We start from the raw sequence: 21,814 nt of genomic DNA on the forward strand, positions 1-21,814 counted from the left end.
TATTTAAAGGCAAACCTACCGAATTCATGCTTTCTGAAACAATGTCAGAACCACAGCACGGACATCCTTTGAAATTCACACTGCTCCAAATTTTGCCATCCAGTTCTCCAGACAAATAATGTGTACACAGAGGTAAAGTGTGAATACAAATACATATATATTAGTGAAGATACCATTAGGATGTTGTTTGATGCTGTCCTGGCTTCTACTTCATGGGTTTCCTTGTCCTGGGCTGGTTGGCTGCATCTGCCCAAGCCAGGCAGTCTCTGAGGGCACAAGAAAACAAACATCCTCAGGCATGGTCAGCCAGGGACAGTGTTTTCCTGGCAGGTGAACTGCTGCAACATGTGGAGTGCCACAGCACAGTGTCTGCAATTTGCAAATGTGCACACAGGCCCAGAAAGCTCTCTGTTCAAACACAAGCTACCCATCATAATGACAGGTGGTTTTTGCTAGTATATTTTCTCAGTTACAAACCAGTTTCATGTGTGTCAAGAGGGTGTTATTGCAAACAAAGATCCGCGTACAATAGCTGGATGGTTAATAGGTAACTAATCCTTAAGTTTTCCTGGTCAATGTTCACGTCATGTTGTGCTTTATGATTTCTCTACTCTCACTTTAATTTGTGCCACAGCACCATGCGTGTCGAATGCAATTCTCATTTCAGTAGCTGGGGACTGAACTTTGGGATTACTTCTAATGCTCAGGAAAAGGTACATTTTTGTTGTTGTTTCTCTCTCTCAAAATAACATGAAAATGGGTGATATATGGTTTAAAAGGCGGGTGGGCGGTGAGCAGTTCATGAAATATTTTTGGATTATGACCTGTTTCTTTGTCTCCCTCCCATTATATGCAAGTTAGTTCACATACCCTTGGATATCAAATTGTGTCACTGATTGAACTTTCGCCCTCCTGGTAGTTTATGGGACTCAAAAAACCATGGTATCAATAAGAACACCCTGCATTAAAAATGCAAGGTACATTTTTAGCACTTGACAAGATAATAGACTGTATTATAATTCTACTGGGAAAATTGTTAAATGGTGGTTATGGTTACATACAGTGGTGCCTCGCAAGACGGAATTTATTCGTTCCGCGAGTTTTGTCATCTTGCGATTTTTTCGTCTTGCAAAGCACGGTGTCGGGAAAGTTTTGGAAAAGCTTCAAAAATCACCAAAGTCTTAAAAAACCTCAAAAAAGGCTACCACACCGCGTTCTATGAGTTGTTCCTTGAAGTCAAGTCGCAACTGTATTAATGGTGTTAAGAAAAAGGAAACAAACTTGCAAGACGTTTCCGTCTTGCGAAGCAAGCCCATAGGGAAAATCGTCTTGCGAAGCAGCTCAAAAACCTCTTTCGTCTAGCGAGTTTTTTGTCTTGCGAGGCATTCGTCTTGCGAGGTACCACTGTACTCTGGTTGTATACTCATCACTGCCTTAAAATGCAGCTATGTCATTCTTTTTCTCATTTCAGTTTGAAGCTGGTCTGAGGGGAAAAAACATCAAAATGCAGCTTTTCATGAGGAAGGTCAGGGTAGATCTATATTGTGGTTAATGTTTCATGTACACGGCTTTTCACACCATCTGTGGGAGTGCACTGGGTGCAGAGTAATCAGAAGTGTGCACCAGCCTTGTTGCACTAGTTGTGTCAGTGACCTCTTGTTTGTAAAATGGGTTGTGTGTGTCTTATTTTTGCTTATACAGTTGTAGCTCGGGTTACAGACGCTTCAGGTTACAGATTCCGCTAACCCAGAAATAGTACCTTGGGTTAAGAACTTTGCTTCAGGGTGAGAACAGAAATTGCACGGTGGCAGCAGGAGGTCCCATTAGCTAAAGTGGTACCTCAGGTTAAGAACAGTCTCTGGTTAAGAACGGACCTCCAGAACAAATTAAATTCTTAACCTGAGGTACCACTGTACTATTTTCTTAAAAGATGGAGATGATTGAGATGATGGTGATGATTTTATATAAAGAAAGCTTTCCCCACCTTTCTTATAACAGTTCATTCTCAGTGAAAGGTCAGTCCCAGAAATTTTTGATCCCTCTGAAACAGCCTGGTAGAAAGGCAGATAGCCATGGTAGTTACAGTTATACAAAACAGGTTAAATGTGCTCTTCCTTAATTTTGAATCAGGTGGGCTGTTTTTGCACGTGCATGAATGTTACAGAAAGCAATTTCATGTTATTGGCACATATTTATTTTTGCTGGCATTGTTGCTTTTATTTCAGATCAGAACAGCCTGAAGAGGAACAAGAGACTTGGCTCTCACGGAATGTACAATTTTTGCTTCCTTCTGTGCTGTAATCCTGGGAACAGCAATGTCTTTATTAGGTAAAAGGTTCAGAGAAACACCAGAAATGTGCTGTGTTGCCATAGACTTGGTAAAGTACTTAAATGCAGGCTATGAACCAGAACTTCATATGTGCTTGAGGCTCCTCTTGCTTCATAGCTGATGGACTCCTACAAATTAATGGGCCTTTCCCCCACCTCCCATAATTCTCATCAAGGAACCCTTACTTGTATATATCAGGTTACCAGAATCAGGAAACGTGTGCCTGCTTTCGGGGCTATGCTCCTATTACAGATGCTGAGGGAATCCAAGCAACTAACTCTATACCTTTTTATAGTTCAGGATCAACTTTAAATCTCATTAAAATTCATCAGGAACTTTAAACTTTTTAAAGAAGTGTTTATTTGTTACTTTCTGTTGAAGTCATTAAGAGACAAAATACAAACTACATTATTCACATAAACATATCCAAAACGTGTGCTTATACAGGTCTCATTTCATCTGAAGAAAAAGCAGTGGCAGTGTTTCACATCACAATCTAGATTATGAGGGGAGGGAACAGGACTTGCCAACTCCTTCCCAACCAGACCCGAAGGTGTTTTTTGCAGCATCTTCAGGAACAAACAGCACCAATGGGAGGGGTGGGGACTCAAGGTTAAACTGTTTTGAAGTCCTTGATCTAGAGCACATTCTGGATTATTTACATGGCTGCATTATTTACAATTTTTTTTTTAAAAAAGTCATTTTGAACTTTTTTTTTTTGGGGGGGGGTAAAAAAAGAACACAGCCTAAAAAGAAATATCTAAGGCAAGACTTTTCCTACATCCAACCACCAGCAAGTTAGAATTAGTGAAGAGGGCAAGGATCTGGAGCTCAGCCCAACAGACAGATAAAACAAAACTGTCTACAACTGCTGGCCACAGCAACCGAAGCCAATTGCAACAACTGCAATAAGATAGGCCCACAATACCTCACAAGACTGCTCTGCAACTCATATGGAGTCCACATATCACAAGGGGCCACAAGACACCCAATCTGATAGGGCCTTCCCATACTTTGAAAAGGAATTGAACCTGGAGCTGACTGCATTCAAAACCCATTTTCTACCACAGGGTGTTATAGCAGGATTTTAAAGGTTTCTATTGGTTATGAATAATTCACTCACTATACCCGCCCCCCGTTTAAGAGCATCACATAATGAAGAAGCACAATTTCTAAATACCTTAAGTCTCTCTGCTTCAGGTAATGAGGACTACTCTGTCCTGTGTGGGAGAGGGGGGTGGCACAGCTTATGGCATGTGTAAAACTATATTAAATAGTATTTGATGTGATTAAATAAATCATGTAAGTGACGAATTGCATATTAAAACATATATTAGGGAAAGTAAATACAAAAATATTTATATTAGGGAGATTAGTGTACAAAAATAGATTATACTAGGCCAGCTTTTGTAAGGAAAAATATGTGTATTAGGAAAAATGCACAAGAATCTGCACAAATTTGTGTGCTGATTATCTATCTATATATCTCCACCTGTCCAAAACAAACTGATTAAAAAATGGGCCAAAGGGAAGATTAGAGAAATGAGAAATGAGAAACTAAGAGAAAGTGAGTCTGTCCTTAGCCACGGTCCACATATTTAAACATGCAATGCCCCAAAATGTGAGACATGGTAAAATCTATTGGGATGAGCATGCTACGTCCTCAGCAAAGACATTTGCTTCTGCTTGGGCTGAGCCGTTATACTGTGTTAACTGTCCCATATAATTGATACACTGAAAATGAAAATATGGGGCAATGCAGCCTAGAAAGATGTAATTCATTTACTACCTTCTTTGTTGTGTTTTTAATATTCTGTTGGGAGCTGCAGAGTGGCTGGGGAAACAAAACCAGATGGGCGGGGTATAAATGAATGAATAAATAACAATAATAATTATTATTATATTAACTTCTTGGACATTTCTGTATTCCAGGAAACTCTACCTCATATTGCTCTGCTTGGACCTATGTTTCCTGGGCACTGCTTGCAGTAGCTATTCTTGCTCTCATTGCCACGTTGATTTGTTTAATTAAAGGTAAATATATGTTTGGTAAAAGGAGTGGGATTTCTTCAATTTCCCCTTTGTTTACAGGTGGGAAATCATGGTTAGGTCTTTAAGTTTAGTTTCAGAAGTTGTTAATGAACCCTCAAAATGACGCCATAAATGTTTCAGAGGGAGAATGCAGAAGTATTCACCATGAGGAAATTGCATCTTCTTTTAAAACTTGCCTCTCTTTTTTTAAAGATGTTCTGAAGCTGGGGGCTGGGATAGGAATTCCTATTCTAGTTCACTTATTGGTTTGCCAAAATGACTCCCCTCACAAATATCTTGTCCCTTTCATTCATGTTGCATTGTGAGCTTGGCCAAAATGCTTCTCAAATTTGGCTGAACCTGTGCAGCAAAATGAATGAATGTGAAATATTTCATGAAAATAAGGAAACACTTTTGTTTTAGGTGTATTTGTGTCATCCATTGTTTCTATGATTTTTAAAATGTATCAATGACTCATACTTCGAAGAACCCGGTTTTGCAAAATATCGTAAGCTCTCACTCAGTTTCAATTACAAATAAGTACCGTATTTTTCGCTCTATAGGACGCATTTCCCCCCTCCAAAAATTAAGGGGAAATGTTTGTGCATCCTATGGAGCGAATGCAGGCTCCTTGGCTTCAGCGAAAGCAACGTGAAGCCTCCAAAGCGCAGAGGGAGCGCTCCCTCCGCACTCCGGAGGCTATGCGTTGCTTTTGCTGAAGCCTGGAAAGCGAGAGGGGTCAGTGCGCACCGACCCCTCTCACTCTCCAGGCTTCAGGGATAGCTGCCTGAAGCCTTTGGAGCGCAGCGCGAGGTCCTGCTGCGCTCCAAAGGCTTCGGGTGGCTATCCCTCCAAAGGCTTTGGGGTTAGCTGCACAAAGCCTCCGCAGGGCAGTGGGGTCCCTTCACCCCACTGCTCTGCGAAGGCTTCAAAGGCTGTCCCCAAAGCCAGGACAGTGAGACGGAGCGCTTCGCAGCGCTCCCTCTTGCTGTTCTAGCTTGGGGATGGCTGCGCAAAGCCTCCCCAGGGCAGCGGGGTGCCTTCATCCCACAGCCCTCCGGAGGCTTCACGGGCTGTCCCAAAAGCCAGAACAGCGAGAAGGAGCGCTACGCAGCACTCCATCTCACTGTTCTAGCTTCGGGGTTACCGGCGCAAAGACTCCGCAGGGCAGCGGGGTGCCTTCATCCCGCTGCCCTCCGGAGGCTTGGCGGGCTGTCCCAAAAGCCTCCGCAGGGCACGGTGATGAAGGCTCCCTCTGCCCTGCGGAGGCTTCGCATGAAGCTAGAACAGCTAGAGGGAGCGCTGCGCAGTGCTCCCTCTACCTATTCTAGATTTTGGATGGCCCCGCGAAGCCTCCGCCGGGCACAGGGATGAAGGCTTCCCTTGCCCTGCAGAGGCTTCGCGCAAAGCTAGACCAGCTTTCCCAGCACATATCCCAGAAGCCAGAACCAGCAAGAGGCTATCCCAGAAGCCAGATCCCTCTTGCTGTTCTGGCTTCTGGGATTCAGATTTTTTTTTTCTTGTTTCCTCCCCCCCAAACTAGGTGCGTCCTATCGTCTGGTGCGTCCTATAGAGCGAAAAATATGGTATCTGAGCTCCCGGTTTGGTATTTGTTTCTGATTCTCCCTCAAGGAGCTTTGTGGCTCAGTCCCACTTCACCTTGTTGCCCCTCCCTTACACATACAGTCCACATATCCCCCAGGCTGAATTGCCTCTCCCAGTTCAGCTCCATGCTGAAGACAACCAAACTACAGGCCTGTTTGTTCCCTTCAGCTTTACAAACTCCAAGGCTTGTCCCTGTGCATCTGCACAACCCTCATCCTTGGCTATTTTGAGGGAGGCTGGACGAAGGCTGAGGGGAGGAATAGGACAGCCAACCTGTCTTTTCCCTACCACTTTTGGAGAAATGTGCCTCCCTTTGCTCTTCTGCATTTAGACTACCAGGATTCTCAGATGTGGCACACACCCTTAAAAATATAGCATAATAATAGCTACTTTCTCATCCTGTATTAGTAATGGAAAACACAGAGCCCATTTCACCCATAAACATGCATTGCCTTTCTGCGTTCCTTTTCCAGAGAAACGTAAGAATTCACAAAGTAGATATGGTGAAGAAAGCAGAAGAATAATACCAGGTGAGGTTCCTGCTCGAGTTAATCGAATGATGTGCTTCTGGATATTTATGCATGTACATTTATGCTTTAAAGCACTGAAAACCAGCACTGCTGTACAGTGATTAAAGATAAAGCAAAGCTGTGCATGCAAACTTCCATTCAGATTTGAAAAGAAAGTACCATTACAAGGAAGTGTTATAGGGAAAGGAGGATTAGTCCTGAAAAAAAAAGGCAGAGGAATTGTTGTGGTTAGGGGGGGGGCTGGGGGTGAGCAGGCAATGATTCAGATGCACCTGATCCAATCTCCCCAGACCAACGTTGTGCGTCACAGTACACCTTCTGAACCCAAGTCCTCTCAGGCATTTTAGTGCTGATGAGGGAATTTCTCCTTGCCAATGTAAGGAACCTTTGTGGAGGGAATCGGATGGTGTACAGCACAGGACATATTATCCTCCCGGCTGAACTGCCTCTCTTGCTTCTGCTCCATACTGAAGACAAGCAAACCACAGGCCGGTTTGTTTTCTTCAGCTTTATGAATTCCCAAGTCCAGGCTGACTGAGGGCTTGTACCTGTGCAGCTGCACACTCCTCAATTTGAGCCAGGTTGGGGCAAGGCTGAGGGAAGGAATAGGAGGTCTACCTGTCCTTTGGGAGGACAAAAAGCAAAACTGATAGTAAACAATATAATAACAAATATTGAAATTACAAAACGTACAAGACAACCACCATTATTATTCATATTTCTACTGGAAGACTTCCTAAGGACAATAAGGAGAAATGAAAAAATAAAAGGAATTTCAGTCGGTCGAAAGGAACTAATGTGAAAGCCTTTGCAGATGACTTGGTATTAACAATAGAAGAAACGTTAACCAGTGCTAAGGAAGTATTAGAAGAGATAGACTAATTCGGGCATGTAGCAGGTTTTAAACTGAAGAAAAAGAAAACTAAAATGGTAGTTAAAAATATGAAACAAGACTTGGTGGATATGTTGCAGCAATAGATCTGTATAGAAGTTGTCAAAAAAGTTAAATATTTAGGAATATGGTTAAGATAAAAGAATATAGACCTTTTTCAGAATAATTATACACTGGTGTGGAATGGAATTAAAAGAGACCTGGAAGTATGGGGAAGGATTTCTGTCATTAAAATGAATGTGCTACCAAAGATGTTATTTTCATATCAAGCAATTCCAAAAATCAAGGGGGCAGCAATTTTTAAGGAATGGCAGAAGATGGTTTCAAGTTATATCTGGCAGGGGAAGAAACCAAGAATTCAATATAAGTTGTTAACAGATGCTAAAGAAAGAGGGGGCTCCACCCTGCCAGACTTGAAATTGTATTATGAAGCATCTTGCCTCTATTGGTTAAAGGAATGGATGTTGTTAGAAAATTCAGATTTGTTGGATTTGGAGGGTTATGATAATAGATTTGGTTGGCATGCATATTTATGGTATAACAAGACAAAAGTCCATAAAGGATTTGGTAACCGTATATTCCAAAGATCTCTATTTGAAATATGGAATAGGTATAAACACCTAGTAGAACAGACAAATATGAGTAAAAATTGGGTCACGTATGAAAAATTAATACAAAAGGAAGGAAGTAAATGGAAACTGAAACCCTATGAAGAGGTTAAAGGATATGATTGGCTGCACTATTGCCAAGTCGATGAAATGTTTAAACAGGATTTGAAGGAAAAAGGATTTGATTATAATAAATCAAAATTTGAAATAGAAATATTGAATAATGATTATAAAATTTTGTCTAAAATGTATAAATTGCTGCTCAAATGGAATTTGAAAGATAAAGAGGTAAAGTCAGTTATGATACATTGGGCCAAAGATTTTGGGTATAATATACAGTTAAAAGATTGGGAAAAACTGTAGAAAGAAAGATTAAAATTTACTGCTCGCAATGCAAAGAAATGTAATGAAAATTATGTATAGGTGGTATATCACCCCTGTGAAATTAGCTAAAATGTATAAAATAAGTAATAAATGTTGGGAATGTAAAGAAAAAGAAGGAACTTTTAACCACATGTGGTGGGAATGTAAGAAAGTGAAAAACTTCTGGGAGATGATATACAATGAGATGAAAAAGATGTTAAAATATACATATACTAAAAAACCAGAAGCATTTTTACTTGGCATTGTAGGGGAGGATACTAACAGACAGAATTGTAAGTTGTTTTTATATGCAACAACAGCAGCAAGAATATTATTGGCACAAAAATGGAAGCAAGAAGAATTACCGACGAAAGAAGAATGGCAAATGAAATTAATGGACTATGCAGAATTAGATAAATTAACAGGAAGGATTTGAAACCTGCGGGACCAGAGATTCTTAGAAGACTGGAGTAAATATTTGAACTATTTGAAAGGAATTGTAATAAACAGATTACGCTAGTAGGACCGCAAGAAGTTCTGTAAGGAGGATTATGTGAAATATTGCAAGGAAGACTATGAAGAGAATTATTAGTTAATGATAATTAAAAGAAGTATCTGAAGAAGTGTGCATGCACATGAAAGCTCATACCAAGAACTAACTTAGTTGGTCTTTAAGGTGCTACTGGAAGGAATTTTTTTATTTTGATAATTAAAAGTAATAGAGAAACTAAGAAATGCAGAACAAGTGATAAAGAATGGAAAATCTTCAGAGGTTGTTTACGGAAGTCTAAAATATTGTATAAGATAAGAAGTTATGTTAAATGACTGTTGGAAATGATATGTTTAAAAATTAATAAAAATGTGTGTGTGTGTGTGTGTGTGTGTGTATATATATATATATATATAGAAATGTAATTCATTCTTTTTTTTCCTCCCCTGCCCTCTTTTGCAGATAAACTAATAGCAGAGAATGGTGAGTCTTGCAAAATCTTTCACTTTTTGTACATGCAGAATCCAAGTGACTTCCTCCATTTTGCCACCCCATATATGTTTACTGAGCAGCTTGGAGCAGTTTAGAACTTTGAACATGCCCCAGAACTATATAACACCCTCCAACATTTCTCTGATGAAAACAGGGGCATCAAGTGTCTAGTTTGGTTTTGATCTGTGCAATAAATGTTGTGTCATTGCCAAACATCCATACTTGGTCTTGACATGGCAGCTAGGAGTGTTCTGTGTCTCTATAAATCGGAAAAGAAATGTAATTCTTTCTTTTTTTCTCCCCCTGCCCTCTTTTGCAGATAAATTAGTAATAGAGAATGGTAAGTCTTCCAAAATCTTTCAGTTTTTGAACGTACAGAATCCAAGTGACTTCCTCCATTTTGCCATCCTATGTATGTGGGTGGGGTGGGAGGGTTACTGAGCAGCTTTGGTCTGCTAGAACTGTGAACTTGCCTCAGAACTAGTTTGGATTTGATCGGTGTGGCGGCATTGTGGGATGCCAGAGGCTTCTCTGGGACCCCAAAGGGGGAGTAGGAACAGCCCTTCCTGACAAGTGGTGGGGGCATACTCCCACCCCCCTGGATCCTAGCCTGACCCTGCTTCAGCGAATGGGGAGGAAGGCTGAGACTGAGGCTGTGCCAGAGGGTGGAGCTGTCGGAGTGGGTGACTTTCCTTAGATCCTTGCCCATTTAAGTAGCCCGTCCCTGGGGCACCACCTATTTGAATGTTGTGTCATTGCCAAACAGCCATACTTGATCTTGACATGGCAGCTGGTAGTGCTCTCCATCTCTATAAATCAGAAAGAGATGCTTTTGACACTGAAGCCTCAAGAAAAAAGCATCGATGCAAGCAATGTACCCACCTAAAATATTTTCCCTTTACCCTCCTCCCCGCAATCCCTTTCATTTTGACTCAACCTGAACCAAAGGTTCCCTTCCTCTGATGGAATGAGTATCCTATTTATTATAAAATGCATATCCCATAGAGGTATCAAAGCATCTTACAACAATAAAATATACAATATGCAAAGTTTAAAACATAAATTAGACATTTGACAGAAGAAGACTTCCATCTGTGGAAAGGGTCCTTTGGGTACAAGTATTTGTTACTAATTCTAGATTACAAACTGATTTTCTTGGAATTTGTTTTTTTTTTAAAATTTGAATGAGGCTCTTCATTTCTAAGCCATGCAAATTTTCTTTTGCAGGAATCTTGAAGATCGAAAAAGGCAAGTAGTCTAACATTTTGTATATGTGTTGCAAATATATATATATTCCTGAATCATAAAAATACCACACGTACCACAACCACTTCATTTCCCCGTTTCTTTGCACTTAGTTCAGGAATTAACCAGAAAGGGTGTGTTCCAAAGAGGAGACACACTTCAAGCTTTTGTATTATCAAATTTTCATCAGTTTTGGACATAAGGAGTTTTGAGCAGCTGCTAAATTTCATTTCATATCATATCCGTGCAGAGTTTTGAAAAACTGTCAGTGCTGCATTTTCCTCATCTTAGAAATATATTATGCTTTATAGTTGTGCCTGAGATGAATAGATACTAACTTACACTTTTAGAATATATATTTTTAATGAAATACTTATTATAAAAGTTGTTTTGATTGTGGTCTTTTGACAAAGGGTAGTTTATTAAATCCACCCACCCACCCACCCACAATATCCATTTACATACAGGATATTCCAGACCTTTGTTCATGGGGTGAAAAGGGTATGAAAAGAGCTTCTTTGAGCATTTAATTAAACACGATCCGTATCTGCCCGGGTTCTCACACTAAAGCTTCCATGTATGTTCAGCTGAAAGCAGGTTAAAGCCCCCTTTAGACATTCATGCTCATTGCATCAAGATCAGATAGGAGCCCATGAACATAAGGATATGAGGGCGTGGGGCTTACACATGCACCTCCTGACCCACCACACTTTTACCACAGTGGAAGAAGGCTTGGGTCATACATAGCAAAGACCTATTGAAATCAAAAAGATGTAATTTAGTCAAAACTAAGTTAAACCCAATTGATTTCAAACAGTATGATCTAAGCATGGTTAAATCTAGATCCAACCCATGGCATTGATTGATTAGGTTGTAGAATGAGTAGAATTATCCATCACGTTCTTGCCAATGAAACCTTTATGTTCATTCCTTTATTCACAGAATTCTCAGATGCCCGCTTCTACAGAGGTGAGGAGAATGCAAAATCATGTGCAAACAGAATGGATATTGGAGAGAAAGCAGCAACTTCTGCAAACTGCTGTTTGTTGACTAGGGCTTCTTCCAGTCATCCTGTAATGGGTAGCTCAACCTGTGTGCTGCCAGATGGTGCTTGACTGCAAATCCCATCATCCCTTGCCTTGGTCATACTGTTTGGGGCTGATGGGAGTTGTAATCCAGATCCATACCTACTGGACTAATTTACTTATCCAATACTGTTTGGCTCAAGAAAAGCACAAACATTTTTAAATGCACATTTTGAGGGGAAATACTTTAAACAATGTGTTTATACAATAGGTATACAGGAAGGGTAGATCAATGTGGAAATGGACTGACAGGTAAGCACATGCAAAAGTGAGGATGACCATCATTAATGTGACAAGAATGTGCTTAGCACATTAAACATGTTTCAGATGGCTAAAGCATAAGGAGATATGTTGAGGAACATAGAAGAATTGTTGTAGAGAGAGGGTGAATCATGCAATGCAGAAAGCTTGGATAGAAATTGGTATTAGTCATCATATCATAGATTCATAGAATTGTAGAGTTGCAAGGGACCCTGAGGATCAGCTGGGCCAACTCCCTGCATTGCAGGAATATGCAGCTGTCCAGCAGGCAGATGAAAGTGTGGTCCACAGACGGGTGACTTAAAAGAGAGATGCCCACAGACAGCCTTACTTAATTTATACATTAATTTATACGGTTCATTTAAGTCTGTGCATTTTGAGTTCAGCCCTTTCCTTTTCTTTGCAGCTGATGTGGTCTTGGACCCCAGGACAGCTCACCCAAAGCTAAAAGTGTCTGAAGATGGCAAAAGTGTTTGGAACACAGGAAGTGTTTCTAAGGTTTCTGACTGGGAAAAGCGGTTCGACTCCCGCACATTCATTCTGGCAAAATGTGGATTTTCAGAAGGCAAATATTACTGGGAGGTGGGGATTGGTCAGAAGAAAACCTGGGACTTGGGAGTTGCCTCTGCAACCGCTTCTAGAAAGGGGGAGATCCACCTGTCTCCTGAGAATGGCTACTGGGTCATAGGATGTGATGATGGGAAAGATTACTGGGCTCGGACAGAGCAATGGACCCGCCTGAAAGTGTATGGAAAGCTTACAAAATTAGGAATATTCCTAGATAAATCAGTTGGAAGCTTATCTTTTTATGATGTCTGCAGTAAAAGGAAATTGCACACCTATAAAACACTTGGTGTGGGGGAGCTCTATCCCTTCTTCTCCACAGGATCTGTGACTGCAGGGCTACGTGGTTCTCAACTAAGGATTCTTCCATGGAATTTGCAAGAGTGATTGTGGGTACAGAATGGGAAAGCATACCAGCTAGTCCTGGAATAGCTCAGAATTAGTGAAGACCTTTCGTTTAGCCAGGATAGTGGTATAAATCCAGGTGCCAAAAAATGAGAGAAACAGAGGAGACCCAATGGCATCAACGAATCCTGCATCTAAGAAATAGAAATGATTCAAAACATATGGAGTGTGGACGAGATACCAAGATCTACTTGGAAGGGAAACACTTTTATGGCTATCCCCTATAGAAACTAGTACACAAAAGAAACTTAATATGATGGAGAATTGGGGCAGATATAGAGACATACTTTATTTTTCTGGAGATGTATACAAATTGAAAAAGTTTGAAGAAATGCAAGAATGGGTAATGGATTGGTTTCAATATTATGAAATTAATGAGTTATTTAAAAATGTGTTTATACAGTGGTACCTCAGGTTACAGATATTGATATTGATTGATATTAGAATGGGAGACAAAAGATGAAATGGTTAGCTTAAAAATATAATATATTGGATTATAATATTGTGGTTATGATTTGTAGGTAGAAGACAGGGTGCAGCAGAAGGAGAGAAACACCAACTTCATGGAAAATGGGGGGGGGCGATGGGACAAAAATAAAATATGAAACTGTGTTTTGACTGTATATGTTAAAAATGTTGAAACTTAATAAAGTATAATTTAAAACATAAAAATGATTCAAAGCCTAGTTGTTCTTTGTAAGCATGGATAAATAGGGAAAGTAAATTTCAGTGACTACATAAATGTTGTATATTGTTCAACAAGGAAACTCATAGTAAATATTATTGATTTGATTTTTGTATTTTGAATAATAATAATAATATTAGAATTGTTAAATTTAAAATGTCATGTTTTAGGAAGGCACAAGCCCACCTGCTCTAAAGGAGGCAGGCAATTTGCCTATCCAGGCAATGTGCAGGCCAGGATTCGACTCTTAATAGGTGGTGAGAGCTTATGCCTCCGCCACCAATTTGGATGGTGCACTGATGTCACAATTCCCTTGTTGAGGCCTTAGTGAAGCCTCTGCTGTCCCACAATGCCGCCACGCCAAAAGGGTGAGTGGACTTGCTCTACCCAGTTTCACAGTAGAAACTGCTAGAATAGGGACCAAGGCTCTGTGGCATGGGGGTGGCCATGCTACATGGGGGTGGTTTGTGAGCATGGGTATGTCTCTTAGGCATTAGCTGCTGGGGTTCAGCACTGTTCATTTTATCCTGGAAAAATGTTTCCTATTTATATCCTTAGAAGGATTTTTCAACCACGATTAATGTCTGAATCTTCTCTCTATCATGTGAACTAATTTACCCATTTTCAGAGGGGTTTCTGGTGGGGGGGGGTAAATGGGATAACAGATGAAAAGCTGCCTTTCTGACCATCAAATATTCTCTAAGTGAATGTGCCTGAGGGTCAGAGATACTGTGGTACTTTAGCTAATGGGGCCTCCCGCAGCTGCTGCTATGCAATTTCTGCTCTCATCCTGAAGCAAAGTTCTTAACCCAAGGTACTATTTCTGGGTTAGCGGAGTCTGTAACCTGAAGCGTCTGTAACCCGAGGTACCACTGTACATTGAATAGTTCACCAGAAGGAATGATGTAAAAATTATACATCCTTGACTTGTAGCTGCAGCCACATCTGAGGGTGTGCCCTGGGGGAGGGGACAGAAACATGCATGCAGCAAATGTCTTGTCATTTCCATCTCGTCTGTGAGAGAAGTAGAAGGACTTGAGAGTCAAGAGTGGCAACGTCAGATTGGGAAGCCAACTCCTTCTCCGCCCTGATGAACCTCTTCTGGATTCTCTGTAAGTTTGGGAAACTGGGAAGGGAATTCATGAATATGGTTATTAGAAATTTCCAGGGATTGTTAGAAAACACTTAAGCCACTCCAAAAAAAGCTGAAGTAAAAATAGTAGGTTAGGAGAATTCTTAAATAATTGTTCTTCCCTTGTTATTTCTTGTTAAAACATAGTGTTAACATATTGTATGAATGTCATTGCAGGTGCTTTCTTTGCAAATCACTGGTGTTTGTGTGATGGCAAAGATTCAGAGCTTTGCACTTCGACAGGTGAGTTTGAGCCTGTGAAGCCTGTGCACACATGGTATGTATGTAAAGAACTACAGGATTGTGTGTACAACTAATAAATATGTTAAAATGCAATATAAAAGAGCACAAAGAGAAGTGCTAGGAAAGCAAAGAAATGAGAAAGAAAATCATGCCGATAAAGCAATCTACGTACTTTCACAGAACTGCTCGAATAGGATCTAGGAGTCTTGGTTGACCACAAACTTGACATGAGCCAACAGTGTGACGCGGCAGCTAAAAAAGCCAATGCAATTCTGGGCTGCATCAATAGGAGTATAGCATCTAGATCAAGGGAAGTAATAGTGCCACTGTATTCTGCTCTGGTCAGACCACACCTGGAGTACTGTGTCCAGTTCTGGGCACCACAATTCAAGAAGGACACTGACAAACTGGAACGTGCCCAGAGGAGGGCAACCAAAATGGTCAAAGGCCTGGAAACGATGCCTTATGAGGAACGGCTAAGGGAGCTGGGCATGTTTAGCCTGGAGAAGAGGAGGTTAAGGGGTGATATGATAGCCATGTTCAAATATATAAAAGGATGTCACATAGAGGAGGGAGAAAGGTTGTTTTCTGCTGCTCCGGAGAAGCGGACACGGAGCAATGGATCCAAACTACAAGAAAGAAGATTCCACCTAAACATTAGGAAGAACTTCCTGACAGTAAGAGCTGTTCGACAGTGGAATTTGCTGCCAAGGAGTGTGGTGGAGTCTCCTACTTTGGAGGTCTTTAAGCAGAGGCTTGACAACCATATGTCAGGAGTGCTCTGATGGTGTTTCCTGCTTGGCAGGGGGTTGGACTCGATGGCCCTTGTGGTCTCTTCCAACTCTATGATTCTATGATTCTATGATTCTATGAATATTCGTCCTCCGTTGCAATTAAGTTTTCATTTGCTCTCTGCACTTCTTTCTTTCTTTCTTTCTTTCTTTCTTTCTTTCTTTCTTTCTTTCTTTCTTTCTTTCTTCCCTTCCTTCCTTCCTTCCTTCCTTCCTTCCTTCCTTCCTTCTCTAGGTGAACTTCCTGCTCATGTTTTCTTATTAAATGCAACTTTGGCTCCTGAAGTGAAAATTATCTTCGCACTATGTGTTTGTCCATTAGAGGTTGTGCTTTTTGTAAAGATGGGGCTCTTATTTCATCCAGCAAGCAATATCCCAAAATGCTCAATAAATAGTCTATTCATTGTTGAAGAATGCTGGCCAATATTCAGAGTTGCTGTATCCTAAGATTCTTATTGGAAACAACATAGGATTGGCTCATAAGATCTTTTTGCTCATCTAACTATTAACCTTCCATACTTTAAAAAAATTAAATTGAGAGTTTACAACCCCAGATTTCTAAATAAAAATGGAGGTGGCATTCAAATGCTTTAAATAAATAAAACAGAATAGAACATTGCATGCTACTTTCCCCAAAAAGAAATAATTGAAGGCAGCATACCACAAACAATTGGGGGGGGGACTGCTTTAAAAGAAATACAGTAAGACAAAAATAAAGGTGATAAAGCAATTTAATTCTGCATGATTACTCAAATGTTCACCCTCTATTGCAACTACATTTTCACTTACTCTCTGCATTCCTTATGCTCTTTCTTTATTTCTTCCATTTGTTCATTCTCTAGGTGAACTTCCTGCTCCTGATTTATTCTTGAACGCAACTTTCGTTCCTGAAGGGGACATTATCACAGTACTCTGTATGGCTCCATCAGAGGTTGTTCCAACCAGATTTTTTTTATGTAAAGATGGTGCTCCTGTTTCATTCAAGAAAGCAACATCTCAAAATGCTCGATACATAGTCTATGCATCACTGAAGAATGCTGGCCAATATTCCTGTGGTTACCAGCAGATTGATGCAATGAACCAAAGGAAGACATCTGCCCTCAGTGTTGCTCAGAATCTGATTGTCCAGTCAGGTAAGATTGTAGAAATGATGAGACTAGGAAGGGACTTGCAAGAGAATGTTGCATGGTGGGATAGTCCTGTTTAGAGTTCCAGCTAGCCAGCCGTGACATATTCCAGCATAGTTAATTTCATTCTCCATCCATTTGGTTTCTATTCCCCCATCACAACAATTAATCAGTATTTCAAAGCTACAGAGCATGTTCAGTCCTCCCTGGTCTGCTTTTGAGATTCAACCTTACAGTGTTTTTCATCAGTTTACATACCACGTGTGAAAAATATTCATGTGCCTGGTTTATGTGTCTGGCCTTTACAGATGGGACTTAGATTAGCTCAAGTCCATCCCATTTAATTTCTGCTGGCACTGCATACATTGCTAAAGAATGCATAAAAAGTTACAGGTGTTGTTCTACCCAACTAAATTATACTTTGAGTAGGCCCAATGGAATTAATAGTTCCTAGTTATTTGCCACCATTGATTTCAGTGGGCCTACCTATGATTTAAGTTGGAAACATATCCACTGTTATGAGGTACATTTATTTATACATTAAATGACACCATTGGTATGCATTCCTCAAAATATGTATTTTTACAATACTTTTCAATGCATTTCCTAATAAAATACACAATATATTAAAATACATATCAAGCAAACTCCAAACTCTTCAACTTTTCCCCTTTCTTGTTCTCCCCCTCTCTAAAACAGCTTCATAGGGTGGATGGAATGGAAAGAACTATAGTTGAAAACTGAGCAGATTGTTTTTCTTTTACTATTTTATTATATATTGCAAACTGCTACAGGTTACCTGTATGATTTTAGATGAAAATTTCCTTTTATTCTCTGTTGTCCATTGTAAAGGCCTTTGGCTATATACAATAAAAATTGATTGATTGATTGTATTTGAGAGAATCAATAGGGGTATATAATCAGAGTAGGAAAAGTGCTATGATACACTTGTACATTCTTACAACAAGAATCAAACCATAGGGAACTTGTTAATGTCTATTTGTTGATTTATCTCCCTGCCTCTGGTCATATCTGAATAGCTACCCAAATCTTTCTCATCTTTTTCTATTCGATCCAGGTCAGACAATATCTCCCTATATTTGGATTCTCCCTTCCTCATTGGTGCTTCTTCTCCTGGTCTCAGCACCAATCATCATGTATTTGATGGAGAAGTGTAATTGCTCCTTGGCTGGAACTAGAAACTAGGAAATCCCATTGGAAGAAAAAAATAAATGCCTCCAGACTGTTCTTTGTCTGTTCTCCTTCTCTCATCCATTTATTCACTTACAATAATGTTTCCAGTATTCTACTAAGCCCAGTTCAAGTACTGGTTTTGACCTTTAAGGTTCCAATAAAGGGCTTGGGTTCATGATGTCTGGTTAGCATCCCAGAAGTTTTTACAGCAAATACTGAAAGCAATACAGCAAAGGTTTCTGCATATTATTAATGGAAATCTTCAGTGTATAGCCTTTTATCTACTGGAATTTATATTATTTTCTGCTTATTTTAACAAGCCTATGTTTTAAAGTATTATTTGTATTACTGCCAAATAAATTGAACTATTGTGTTGCTTTGTATTGTGCTGTATTTCTATAATACGTTATCCACCCGGTGTGTGCTATGTTTACAAAGACCACATTCTATGTAAATGAGTAGAGAAATAGGTAGAAAGATAGAAAAGCAATTATATAGGGATCCTCAGCTGGTAGATCATGGTGGGGAACCTTTTGGGGTCCAACCCCATTAGCCAACTTTGATAAATGGACCGGGCAACCCACCTGTCCATCACATGACATAATTCTGTTAAAATCCCTTCAGACGTTATCCAACCATGGGAACCACAAAGCAAGCAGGGTTGGCAGCCCTATGTTTTGCAAGCCACTTCATGACACTCCTTTCAACCTCCAAAACTAAGGACTGAAAGGAACAGCACAACATGGCTTCAAAGAGCTACACCGGGAAGGAGAAGCTTCTCCCCTCTCCTTGAGCAAGGCATGCTTTGCTCCAGCAAAGGGACAACTGGGGGCCCACATGAAGCTCCCAATTATTCCATTGAAGGCCTGGCTTTAGTTATTTAGAAAAAAATATTTATATACTGATATTCATACGAAAGGGCAGGGACGCGGGTGGCGCTGTGGGCTAAAGCCTCAGCGCCTAGGGCTTGCCGATCGAAAGGTCGGCGGTTCGAATCCCCGCGGCGGGGTGCGCTCCCGCTGCTCGGTCCCAGCGCCTGCCAACCTAGCAGTTCGAAAGCACCCCCGGGTGCAAGTAGATAAATAGGTACCGCTTACCAGCGGGAAGGTAAACGGCGTTCCGTGTGCGGCTCTGGCTCGCTGGCCACGTGACCCGGAAGTGTCTCCGGACAGCGCTGGCCCCCGGCCTATAGATGTGAGATGGGCGCACAAACCCCAGAGTCTGTCAAGACTGGCCCGTTCGGGCAGGGGTACCTTTACCTTTATTCATACGAAAATATCAGAGTGGTTTACAACAATTGTACATAAAAATACATAATAAAAACCATATTAAAAGGGCAAAATCAGAAACAAGCTGAGGATGTTTATTGTAGGATGGGTGGACAGGGCTCCCATATTTTGGTCAGCCAAAGGAGGAGACGTGATGGTCCTTGTTGTGCCTATGGACTGCAGTCTGTCCACCCCAGTGTAAAACCAATCCAGCCTCTGGCAACTTCCCTCCTGGCTCCTAAATAGTTCTCATCCACAAATTCTTCTTCTTCCACAAAGGCGTTCTTATTACACACCTCATTCCTCCCAAGACACAAACAAGTCTAAAGGCTCACAGAAATTACCACTTCCCCATCTCCAGGGAAACTGGAACCCCTTTCCATGGGGATATGAAGAGAATGGCTGAATCCTTCACAGCTGAGATATAATGTAATAAGATGAAACTTGTAGCCAGACAGCAGGAAGGACCAGGGTCACTTGCCTTACAAAACTGTTGCTCATTCCACTCCAACATCAGAAACTGTTGGACTAGCGATCAAGGCCCTGTGGCATAAACGTGATCCACCAGGTATAATAATAATAATAATAATAATAATAATAATAATAATAATACATTTTTATTTATACCCCACCCTCCCTAGCCAGAGCCAGGCTCAGGGCAGCTAACACCAATAAAATTACATTAAAACACAATAGGGGGGGAAAAACCAGTTTATTAAAATATGGGTTAAAATACAATTTAAAATGCAGCCTCATTTTAATAGTAGCCCATAAATCAAAACCATAAGGGGAGGGAAACATAAGGGTCAGACCGAGTCCAAACCAAAGGCTCGACAGAAAGCTCTGTCTTGCAGGCCCTGCGGAAAGATGTCAAGTCCTGCAGGGCCCTAGTCTCTTGTGACAGAGTGTTCCACCAAGTCAGGGCCAGTACTGAAAAGGCCTTGGCCCTAGTTTAGACCAATCTAACCACCTTGCAGCTTGGGACCTCCAAAATGTTGTTATTTGTGGACCTTAAGGTCCTCTGTGGGGCATAAGAGGAGAGGCGGTCCCATAGGTGCGAGGGACCTATGTCGCATAGGGCTTTAAAGGTCAAAACTAGCACCTTAAACCTGACCCTGTACTCCACCAGGAGCCAGTGCAGCTGGTAAAGCACTGCATGAATGTGATCCCATGGCAAGGACCCCATAAGAAGCCTCACCGTGGCATTCTGCACCCACTGGAGTTTCTGGGTCAGCTTCAAGGGCAGCCCTGCGTAGAGCGAGTTACAATAATCAAGCCTGGAGGTGACCGTTGTATGGATCACTGTGGCCAGAGCAGGGCAAGAAAGGTAAGGGACCAACTGCTTGATACAGCGGAGATGGAAAAATGCCACCTTTGCTGTGGCTGCAACCTGCACCTCCATGGAAAGGGAGGCGTCGAAGGTTACACCCAAGCTCTTGACAGAAGGCGCTGGTACTAATTGAGCCCCTGAAAGAGATGGAAGTTGGCCCCCCAACCCCATGTTGTCCCGACCCAGCCAGAGGACCTCTGTCTTCAAAGGATTTAACTTCAACCTGCTCCCACGCAGCCATCCAGTCACAGCTTCCAAGCATCTGGTCAGTGTGTCCGGGGCCGAGTCAGGGTGGCCATCCGGATAAAATCAACGGATTATCCATCAACGGATAAAACTGGGTGTCATCAGCATATTGATGACAACCCACCCAAAACTCCGGACAATCTAGGCAAGGGGGCACAAAAAGATACTGAAAAGCATCAGGGAAAGGATTGCGCCCTGCAGGATTCTACACAGCAAGGACTGCCATGGTGACAACTCCCTCCCTAGCACCATCCTCTGTCCCCAACCTGAGATAAAGGAGTGCAGCCATTGTTGGACTGTGCCCTGAATTCCCACGTTGGCAAGGCGGTGGTCTAAAAGTTCGTGATCAACCATATCGAAGGCTGTGATGGTCTGGGAATCCGATTCAGAGGCTGAACCGGAGGAATCCCAGCCTGCACAGGAGTCCCCGCCTCCAGGGCCGGCTGAACTGGGGCAGTGTCGGAAATCAAGCCTTTATCAGGAGAAAGTGGCAACTCTCCCAGGCACCCGGCTTGGTCTCCTGTTGACCTCCCTGTCTGCTTTCCTGGCAAGTTCCAGGCAGAGGTTGTGATAGGCAATCCTTCTCAGCGTGAGAAGAACACATCCCTCTTTCCTGCCCCCCCCCCCGACAGGAGAAAGAGATAGACAGAAACGTATTTACATGCCTTTATTTCTGTCTTTGCAGCGTTACAGAAAACATGACTGTTCTCTTCATACTCCTGCAGTCGAGAGTGAAACAAAACCTGTACTTCTTGTACAAGAGCAAAAGGAAGAGCTCATATTACACTCTGAGCTAATTCCGGTGCATTGCCCTGTGAATTGACTGTCCCTCTGTTTCCCACGGAACAGTCTTAACATTCCATCATGTGCTGTTTTCAAGCTAGCAGCTCGCAGCTGC

General features: G+C 41.5%; 2 protein-coding genes across 6 annotated transcripts in view; both read left to right on the forward strand.

The window, feature by feature from the left end:
* Window positions 1-558: 558 nt before the first annotated feature.
* LOC309517309 (butyrophilin subfamily 3 member A1-like) lies at window positions 559-13,572 on the forward strand. 2 transcript variants are annotated; one of them, XM_082196454.1, is made up of 9 exons: window positions 607-713; window positions 858-977; window positions 2,231-2,328; window positions 4,262-4,363; window positions 6,439-6,495; window positions 9,311-9,331; window positions 10,568-10,588; window positions 11,528-11,554; window positions 12,338-13,572. In XM_082196454.1, exons 3-9 carry the CDS (start codon window positions 2,316-2,318, stop codon window positions 12,880-12,882), a joined length of 786 nt encoding a protein of 261 aa, XP_082052580.1. In that variant the 5' UTR covers window positions 607-713; window positions 858-977; window positions 2,231-2,315; the 3' UTR covers window positions 12,883-13,572. The 2 variants fall into 2 exon arrangements, with proteins under 2 accessions (XP_082052579.1, XP_082052580.1); XM_082196453.1 differs by lacking the exon at window positions 858-977 and having other exon boundaries at window positions 559-713; window positions 2,226-2,328.
* A 3,197-nt stretch (window positions 13,573-16,769) lies between these two features.
* The window catches only part of LOC309517313 (uncharacterized protein), an 80,867-nt gene continuing 75,822 nt past the window's right edge, over window positions 16,770-21,814 (forward strand). For all 4 annotated transcript variants that reach the window (XR_014213177.1, XM_082196459.1, XM_082196460.1 and 1 more), the window contains exon 1: window positions 16,770-16,884. Coding sequence is in view for 3 of the 4 variants with exons in the window: in XM_082196459.1 (XP_082052585.1) it covers window positions 16,827-16,884 (58 nt within the window). In the remaining variant the exon portion in view is untranslated. The remainder of the gene's footprint in view (window positions 16,885-21,814) is intronic.

This window comes from Podarcis vaucheri (genome assembly GCF_965113315.1).
Source record: "Podarcis vaucheri genome assembly, chromosome: 13".
Lineage (NCBI taxonomy): Eukaryota > Metazoa > Chordata > Lepidosauria > Squamata > Lacertidae > Podarcis > Podarcis vaucheri.

What these genes read in the sequence shown, in the direction of transcription:
- LOC309517309 (XM_082196453.1), top strand. An exon ending in TAAACTAATAGCAGAGAATG is followed by an intron (nt 9,332 to 10,567) that starts GTGAGTCTTGCA and finishes TTTCTTTTGCAG; the next exon opens with GAATCTTGAAGATCGAAAAA. An exon ending in AGATGCCCGCTTCTACAGAG is followed by an intron (nt 11,555 to 12,337) that starts GTGAGGAGAATG and finishes TTTTCTTTGCAG; the next exon opens with CTGATGTGGTCTTGGACCCC.